At 37.0% G+C, this 10,409-nt stretch overlaps 1 protein-coding gene across 1 annotated transcript; it reads left to right on the forward strand.

The window, feature by feature from the left end:
* Positions 1-3,114: 3,114 nt before the first annotated feature.
* Positions 3,115-6,983, forward strand: LOC127555183 (choline-phosphate cytidylyltransferase A-like; the record flags this gene model as incomplete). The annotated part of the gene is made up of 2 exons (XM_051987335.1): positions 3,115-4,013; positions 6,962-6,983. Coding segments are annotated over exons 1-2 (921 nt in total), but the record flags the coding sequence as incomplete, so codon positions are not given.
* Positions 6,984-10,409: the final 3,426 nt, after the last annotated feature.

Genomic DNA, 10,409 nt, shown 5'->3' on the forward strand with positions numbered 1-10,409 from the left:
ATAGTACTTTTTTTGTTTTGGCTTTTTAAAAATCAAGGTATTTATACATATTTATTTATTAATGTGAATCAAGAGGAAAAGAGAGATCATGTTGCAAAGGTTCCTAATCAGATTCTGCAGGCAAGAGTCTGGTCTTATGCAGAGATGCTGAGATAGCAATAAAATATATTTGAAATGTCTCAACTGTCAGAAATAAAAAAAGCATTTTCACTTAGATTATGCCATTCCTGGCTTCATCTGAAAGTATGGCTGAAATTCAGAAACTAGAGGAAAAAAAATAGGACCATTAACCCTAAGGTTTAAAATATAGCAGATCAAAAAAAAAATTAAATAAATAACTCTCCTGAAACTATCTAATCCAAACCAGTCAATGGTAACTGAGGTTTAGAGAAATAAAGGAATCTGTCTACATAATGAGCCCCAGGGTGAGGATTTCAACTTGGGTTTTCTTACTCAAAGTCCAGAATGCATTGCATTACACCAGTGGTTCTCAAAATGTGATATATTGTTGGTGGAATTGTGAATACATCCAGTCATTCTGGAGAACAATTTGGAACTTTCCTCAAAAAGTTATCAAACTGTGCATACTCTTTGATCCAGCAGTACTACTACTGGGCTTATACCCCAAAGAGATCTTAAAGAAGGGAAAGGGACCTGTATGTGCAAAAATGTTTGTGGCAGGTCTCTTTGTAGTGGCTAGAAATTGGAAATTGAGTTGATGCCCATCAATTGGAGAATGGCTGAATAAATTGTGGTATATGAATGTTATGAAATATTATTGTTCTGTAAGAAATGACCAGCAGGAAGATTTCAGAAAGGCCTGGAGAGACTTACACGAACTGATGTTGAGTGAAATGAGCAGAGCCAGGAGATCATTATATACTTTAACAACAATACTTACTATATGATGATTAATTCTGATGGATGTGGCTTTCTTCAACAATGAGATGAACCAAATCAGTTCCATTTGTTCAATAATGAATAGAGCCAGCTACACCCAGAGAAAGAACTCTGGGAAATGAGTGTGAACCACTACATAGCATTTTTAATCCCTCTGTTTTTTTCTGCTTGCATTTTTGATTTCCTTCTCAGATTAATTTTACATTATTTCAAAGTCTGATTTTTCTTGTTCAGCAAAATAACTGTATGGATATGTACACATATATGTATTTAACATATAGTTTAACATATTTAACATGTATCGGTCTACTTGCCATCTGGGGCAGGGGGTAGAGGGAAGGAGGGGAAAAGTTGGAACAGAAGATTTTGCAACTTTAAATGCTGAAAAATTACCCATGCATATATCTTGTAAATAAAAAGCTATAATTTTTAAAAATGTGATCTGTGGAGCAGTGGGTGACTCTGAGACCTTTCAGGATATTTAAGAGGTTGGTCCACAGAAATAAATGATAAAATATAGCAGATCAAAAAAAAATCCCTCCTGAGACTATCTAATCCAAACCAAATGAGATCAGATTTTCTTCATATACTTCAACCAAAATAACATATTGCAACATATTGAATGCAGAAGCAGGTATGAGAATCCATCTGTCTTCTGTTAAGTTCTTACACATTAAAGAGATTTTGTTTCCTTTTTCATTAATTTTTCAGTTTCTAAAATGTAGTTCATTTTTCATTTAAAATCTGGCACTTAACAAGAGAACTGTTCGGTTCTGCAAATATATATTGTATCTAGGATATACTGCAACATATCTAACATATATAGGACTGCTTGCCATATAGGGGAGGGGGTAGAGGGAGAGAGGGGAAAAATCGAAACAGAAGCGAGGGCAAGGGATAATGTTGTAAAAAATTACCCTGGCATGGACTCTGTCGATATAAAGTTATTATTAAATAAAATAAAATTTAAAAAAATAAAATAAAATAAAATAAAATCTGGCACTTATGTTAACATTTAATGGTTTTGTATTATTTTGAACAAATTCATAACTAAATATTTTTAAATTGACCAGTTTTATTTCCTAATATGAAAAATATTGATAGCTATAATCCACATAAACAAAATTATTTGGGATGGAGTCTTCTATAATTTTTGAGAGTGTAAAGTGTCCCCAAGACCAAAAAGTTTGAGAACCACTGTACCATGTATATCTGTCAAACCCACTGAAATTATATTCCATCAGTCTCCTGATTTCTACTGTAAGATTCTAATCCATAATAAAGCCAGAGTCTCTTAATCAAAGCTTATAGGGAAACCTTTGAAGTATTCCACCAACCATCATATTGAGAGAGACAAGGTGTTGGAATCTTTACAAACTGCTAACTAATTAGAGTTGATCTGATCTTACAAGAAGATGTTTTGGGCCAGAACCTGAAACAAGGTACTAAGTAGAACTAATTAGTACAATGCTTGTGTTTACACCTTTACTCATCGGAGTTCACAAGTATGCCAGCTTCACAAAGTAAACTTTGTAACTTTGTGAGTTCACACCTCCCTTACAGCTCTTAGGGCCAGAGAGCACTATGGGAGAAAACCCATAATTCCATTTCCTCAGAAGAGTCAGATATAAGGCCAGTGAAGAGAGATCTTTTCCAGAATATTTTCCACTTGGCTGGCTGGTCGCAGAAGAAGAGTTTTCAGAGGAAGAAGGTACGAGTCAAGAGTTCAGTGGACAACCGGATTCATCTTCATCTCACACCACTGTGGTAGGTGGCTGGGCTCCTGCACTCCCCCCACTGAGACCAAGCTGGTCTGAAAGACTCACCAGAAAGCTAGCCGAGCCCCAAGTGAAGGAGACAAGAGATCTGGCTGGAGGCAGAAGAAAGTAGAGGCAGAGGCTGAAGGACAGAATTTTTTGGATTTGGAGACATTCGGAGGGCTCTAAGCTAACCCGGCTATATTGGAAATAATAAAAGATCTGAACTTTTATCACCTGGCTGCATTTGGGGTAATTATTGATCTAAACTGATACTAAAGCTGCCTCCAAGAAAATCTCACCCAGAGAGAACTATTAAACTTATTTTAAAAGAAGAAGATCACCACAATATGGCACCCTGAACGTGGGACTGACAAAATCCTGATTCCAGTGGAAAAGCCTGTGATTCTGATCCAGTGGAACAGTCTTCTTGACCCAGAAATTAGGGTTAGAGAAAATGGATGCAACGAATTCAACCAAATTGAATTCGTGGAAGAGGAGGAGAGAATCGACAGGACCTAATGGGTCAACAGAAGAAGATGGAGTTCTTGCCAAAATACCTCACAGCTTTGGCTTAAAGGAGCCAGCCCCATTTTCAGATGAAGTTGAAATTGACTTCGGTAAGCCCTATGTCAGAGTAACTATGGAGGAGGCCAGAAGAGGGACTCCTTATGATCGACCTGTAAGGGTTTATGCTGATGGCATATTTGACTTATTTCACTCTGGTCATGCCCGGGCCCTGATGCAAGCAAAGAATCTATTCCCTAACACGTATCTTATTGTGGGAGTTTGCAATGATGAACTGACACATAATTTCAAGGGCTTCACAGTGATGAATGAAAACGAACGCTATGATGCAGTTCAACACTGCCGCTATGTGGATGAAGTGGTGAGAAATGCTCCTTGGACATTAACACCTGAATTCTTGGCAGAGCATCGGATTGATTTTGTAGCCCATGATGATATCCCATATTCTTCTGCTGGGAGTGATGATGTTTACAGACACATCAAAGAAGCAGGCATGTTCGTGCCAACACAGAGGACAGAGGGTATATCCACATCAGACATCATCACCCGCATCCTTCGAGACTATGACGTATATGCAAGGCGGAACCTGCAGCGTGGATACACTGCCAAGGAACTCAATGTCAGCTTCATTAATGAGAAGAAATACAATTTACAGGAATGTGTCGACAAAATAAAGAAAAAAGTAAAAGATGCAGAGGAGAAGTCAAAAGAATTTGTGCAGAAGGTGGAAGAGAAAAGCATTGACCTCTTTCAGAAGTTGGAGGAGAAATCCCGAGAATTCATTGAAAACTTCCTGGAAATGTTTGGTCCAGAAGGAGCACTGAAACACATCACTGATTCCTCGCTTCTAATAACAAATTAAGTTTCATCGTGTTAAATAAATCTATATGTCACCTTTATGAAAATTCTATTCTCCATTTCATCTCCTTTCTCTCAAAAGGTGGGAAGCATGACCCACTGAAATTATGATTGTCATTGCATTGATCATAGATCTTAAGTCTTGCATGGTTTTCTTTCAAAATGTCATCACTGTATAAATTGTTCTTCTGGTTCTCCTTACTTCATACTATATCAAATCATATAAGTCTTCTCAAATTTTTCTGAATAATTTCTTTTGTATTATTCTATTGTATTATTACAATAATAATTAGAATTTATGTATAACACTTACTGTATGCCAGGCTCTTTTCTAAGCACTTTATAAAATTTATCTCATTTAATACTTACAACAACCCTAAGAAGATGCTATTCTATTTATGTATTTATTGAATTGAATTAAAAGAGAATGAATATAGCAGATATAGGAGATACCCAATAAAATGGTTGAAAACAAGAACTGGCATGTCTCATTTGAAAAACAGCAAAGAGGTCAATAAAATATTGGGAAAGGGTGAGGTATAAGATAAAAGAAGATTGTAAAGATAATAGTGAGAATCTGGATTCCAGGTCCAACCACTCCTCCACCTCCCTTCTCTCTTTCCACTATCTTGGTTATGTAAAGAAGATCATACAACTTTTCAGAAGTCTTGGTCCCAAAGCTAATATGAAAGTGATGGGAAGAATCCTGAAGCTGTCCTCTGACTTTGGGGGGAACTCTTGAGAAACTATCCTTGAACTCTGAGAAACTCCTCTGGGACAGGCCCACCTCAGGAAATCAAGATAAAGTGGTTTCGTTCTGTTATCTAGATGGGACTAGCTATACCGTCTATTGATTTGAGTCCAGGACCACTCCTACTTAGCCCAAACTTAAGTGGTCTCATTTAACTGGAGATCTAGACTTGATACCACTAGTGAGCTGAAAATTGGCTCAGGACCAGTAAGTGGTCTCATTCTACTGGAAATCTAGGCCTGGAGGCAGGAATCTCATTCAATTGAAACTTTAGTCGCAGATCTCTTTTAAAGGGCAACATGAGGGTTCATTTCTTTGCAAAGGTCCAAAAGAGGGACCATGCCATACCAAGGAACCTCTCTTTTTCTCCTTGGCATAGCTGCCTGCAAGGGACCCTGCCTGCTATGAAGAGACACCCTCTTCTCAGTGTTAACACACCTACTTTTCTCTCTGCCAGGACCTTGTCACTCAGAAGTCAGTCTTCCTAGCAAAAGCTGATTTCTCAGTGCCAACAATAACCTTGTTTTTTGCTAGTCTAACTTTTCGGGTTCATGAATTCTTTTACGAAGGACCTACACTGACAAGAAGAGGTTCCAACAACTCTCTGACTGCCACTAACAGCATCAAAAGTGATCTCAGAAGAAAAATTATTTCTGTTTTCTCAGATTTCCTCAATTACTTGTTAAATTCCTCTTCTCCCTTATCATATTTGTTTATGCATAAATTGTATCTTGTTCTGATAGACTATAAGGTCCTTAATGGCATGGGCTATATGGTTTTTCTTTTTTTTTTTTTTTTTTCAATCCCTAATGTCTACACAAGACCTTATACAAAGTGTTGAATCCAATTAAATAAGGCTCAGAAAAATGAGCAAAGTCACTCTTCCAAAGTATTATCTATATAGTGATGTGTTCTATCTATAACAATAAAAAAAGTGTTTCCAGATTACAGATAATTTGACAGATAAGAACACTGAGTCCCAGAATTAAGCAATTTATTGAAGGTCACACAGGTAATGAGTGACAGAATCAAAATTTACTTACTGAGATATAAAATTGTAGGAACTGGAAAAGAGCTTTGAGGATATCTGCTCCCAGAGTCTCCTTTTAAGGATGTCCAGCCCAGTCATCTCTTTATTTCCCACCCCACTGCACTCTCTAGACTTCATAATGTCCTTCAGGAACCTCATCATCCTACAAGATCACGTTAGCCCTGGAACTGATCAGTACCACCTGACCATGAGACCGTTCTTCCCAGTAATTGGAGATCAAGGTGGGAAGAAAATAAAGAGCTCCTCCCAGATCCTCTATTAAAGGGGGTGCTCAAGCAAAACATCTCTTCATGTCCTATCCAACTACACTTTTCTGAACTTCAACTTCCCTACTCAACTTCCACACTGGTTCCCTCCTCTCCCTTTTCAGTTTCTTTTTTATGTGTTTTCTCTCTCCATGAAATTGAGAGCTCCTTGAAGATAAATGCTGTCTTTTGCCTTTTTTAGTATCTCCAGTACTTACCTTATTGATGCTATATTATATGGTAGCATTAAAATAACAAAATACATGAAGCCCTAATTATGTCAGTTGAACAATCAGAGGCATGTGGCAGGCACTTAATAAATGTTTATTGATTGACTGCTGACTATTTAGAGGCCAGGGTTCAATTGATGAACCAAAGACTTCAAGAGATAATGGGAAATATGAGGTCTTCATCAGGTGAGATTAAAAGAGCCAGGAGAAAAATTGAATAATAATAGCATAAAAGAAAACAACGTGAAAATATATCAAAATTATACCCAAAGGGCTATCAAACTGTGCATATCATTTGATCCAGCAGTAGTTCTACTGGGTCTGTATCCCAAAGAGATCATAAAAAAAGGGGAAAGGACTCACATGTGTAAAAATGTTTGTAGCAGTTCTCTTGTGGTGACAAGGAATTAGAAATTGAGTAGGTGCCCATCAATTGGGAAATAGGCTGAATAATTTGTGATATTTGAATATAATGAAATACTATTATTCTATAAGAACTGAAGAGCAATCTGATTTCAGAAAAACCTGAAAAAATTTACATGAATTAATGCTGAGTGAAGTGAATAGAACAAGGGGAATATCATAAACAGCAAGATTGTGTGATGATCAACTAAGATACATTTAGCTCTTCTCAGCAATATAATGATCCAAGAAAATTCTAGCAGAATACCATTCACATCCAAAGAAAGAATTTGGAGACAATGCAGATTAAAGCATACTATTTTCATTTTGTTTTTGTTTTTATTTTTCTTTCACAACATTACTAATGTAGAAATGTTTAAAATTATTGTACACAATATAATCTATATCAGATTTCTTCCTGTCTTTGAGAGGGAGAAAAAAATTTGAAACTCAAAATCTTACAAAACTGAAAGTTGAAAACTATCTTTACATGTAATTGGAAAAAATAAAATACCATTAAGTGAAAAATAAATAAAGAAAATGAACAAAAAAGGAAAAGAAAAAAGAAAAAGATTGAAACTCTGGTCAATGCAGGAACCAATCATGATCTCAGATGACTGACAATGAAGTGCCTCCCTCCATTCAAGAGAAAAATTGTGAGCTACAGGTGAATGAAGCATGCATTGCTCATCTTGAACAATGTGTGGATTCATGTTGCTTAACTATACTTTGTCACAAAGGAAGATTCTATAGGGTTAGATTCTCCCTGAAAAGTGATAATATTGTTTTAAAAAAACAAATTTTTTTTAAAAATACAAATGAAAAGATTTGCCTCATCAACTTACTTAATGTGCCACTATTCACTACCCTCTCTACGTCTCTAAATACGAGAAACAGCATATACACAAATATTCCAATTAAAAATAATTCTTTACTTTTAATTGGAAGTAGAAATTGGCCTTATGATCTCTCTTGGAACCATTATTCTAGGTAAGAGCAGTGCCTAGTTCTCAAATTAAACTTATTGTCTAGTCACTCTCTGAATGGTCAGAGAAGCAGGAAGCACCCACAGGGATTTTCATTGGGAAATCCAAAATTCTAGAAAGCTTTAAACTCAGCCATGTACCAAAAAAAAAAAAAAAAATCCAATAGCAATTACAAAGTTAATTTGTTTATTTAATCTTGCTGCCCTGTTCTCCTCTTCAAGCTGTTGAGCCTCAGGCTCCTCTACCAAAGTGCTCAATAATCCTTCTTCTTAGTCATGGTTCAAGCTTCCAATCATTTTTTCTCCATCCCCAGGAGACAGCTGTTCTTAACTGATTCCCTTCATTTCTTAAAATTCAAGATACTCATATTTAATTTCTAGGACTGGGATTTCTGACCTTACAAGTTTTATAGCATAAAGCAGAAGCCCTTTTCAAAATTACCTCATTGATGCTAAATTATTTAATAGTATTGTGTGGGATGGGTGCAAGACCCTCTTTCCCATTTAACTAATCAGAGACACCTTCAGGTACAAAGAGAAAGCATTTATTTAATCCCTGCAGGGAAAGGCCCAGACACACACCTGGGAGCCATCCCAACTCCAACCACGCTCCTGGAAGCTGGCCAGCTTCCGCTTGTTCAGGACTTATAAGCAAAAGATCCGAGCCTTCTCATTGGATAAACTAAAAGGACGTAACCATCCTTGACCAATGGTCATCAACTAACTTCCTGTATCCCAGAGTTCAAAGTTCATCTCTCCAGAAATCATATGACCGTCCCCCTTCTCCCTCTCCCCCTTCCCCTCTTCTCAGGGTCCCAGCTCTGGGAACAGGAATCGATATTAGTGCCTCAATACTGAGAAATACTTCATCCAGTCAGTCCCATTCAGTATTAAAAGAGCAAAGTCTGTAGGACCCATGCTATGTCCATCAGGAGGTAGAAGATACCCTCTCAAAGATTACCAAGGGCCTCCTAACCACCAATGGCAATGACTTTTTGTCAGACATCTCTCAGCCCCTCTGAGGCTGTTGATCACCTCCTCCTACTTGTGTGAGTATTTTTTCTGTCTCCTTCAATTCAATTCAACCCAAGACAGCATGGTACAAAAGGAAAAAGACAAAGAACCTGAATTCAGATTTTGACTCTATCATTTCTGCCTATGTGACCTTGAACAAATCATTTAACCTAACTGGTTCTCAAGTTCTTCATCTATAACATGAAGGGGCTGGACTAAATGACATGTCAGATCCCCTCCAAATTGTAAGACTATAATTTGATTAAGCACTTAATATGCTTCAAATACTATACTAGATGCTACTGGTTATAAAGATTTAAATAAAACACTTCCTGTTCTCAAGAAATTCACATTTTATTGGGAGGAAACAATATGCACATGGAGGAGTAAAAACAAAATGTAATGTATTAATCAACCTGCCATCTGGAGAAGGGGGTGGGGAGAAGGAGGGGAAAAATTGGAACAAAAGGTTTGGCAATTTTCAATGCTGTAAAATTATTTATGCTTATAACTTGTAAATAAAAAGCTATAATAAAAATAAATAAAATAAAATAAATTTTAAAAAATAAAAAAGTGTAAATTGAGAAATTTGGGGAAAGGAGGGTCAACTTAGGAGAATCAGGGAAAGCCTCCTTAAGAAAATAATCCTTGAACTCAGACCTGCTGGGAGCTAGGGATTCCAAGAGGGTCCTCACCCACTTCTCTCAACTGTAAGATCTCTCTATAGACTCTCATTGGTTATTCACCCCCTATATGGCTTCACCAACCATTTCTATCTGATGACCCCAAATCTATACCCTCAGGCCTGACCTTTTGTATACATTCTGGGTAAATCCACATCTTCATCTCTTTACTGAATATCACTTGGGCCTCAAATTCAATATGCTCAATACGAAGTTTCTACTCCTTGCCCCTAAATCTGCAACTCTTTCTGACATCTTTCTCTGGCACAGCTATTTATTCCATTTCCCATGTTCAAATCCTTGATGTTATTTTGTCTGTATCTCACTTATCATTTTCAGTCAGTTTCCAAGTCGTTTCAATATTGCCTTCTTTTTTCTTGCATTTTTCCTATCCTCCTGTTCCCATTGCCACAATCCTATTGTTAGCCCTCATTACTACCTGCCTCAATTATTCCAACAGCTTTTTAATAGGGTTTCCTGGACCCACCATCCAATATAGCTTTTGTGTCACTACCAACTACTCTCCCTCATACACAGACCAGGTCATATCCTTGGGGTCCTATTGTCTACTAAGTCAAGTCCAAACTTCTTTCTCTATCAGTCAAAAATTTCCACAACATAGCACCAGTCTACTTTTTCCAACTTTACTCAATTATTCTAGCTTTATATAGACTTCACTCCAGCAAAACTGAAATACTGTCAGCCCTTGAAACAGAAACTATACACTCCTAAGCTAACCCTTTTCCCTTTGCATAGAATGTCCCCCTTTATTTTGAATACACTGTACACACACTACACACACACACACACACACACACACACACACACACACACATTTTTTGTTTAGTCAATCAGTCATATCCAAGCTTTAGCGACTCCATTTGGAGTTGGAGGATTTTTGGTAAAAATATCAGGGTAGTTTGCCATTTCCTTCAGTAGTTCATTTTACAATTAAGGAACTGAGGCAAAACAGGATTAAATGACTTGCCTAACATCACCCACCTA

This window comes from Antechinus flavipes, chromosome 3 (genome assembly GCF_016432865.1).
Source record: "Antechinus flavipes isolate AdamAnt ecotype Samford, QLD, Australia chromosome 3, AdamAnt_v2, whole genome shotgun sequence".
NCBI lineage: Eukaryota > Metazoa > Chordata > Mammalia > Dasyuromorphia > Dasyuridae > Antechinus > Antechinus flavipes.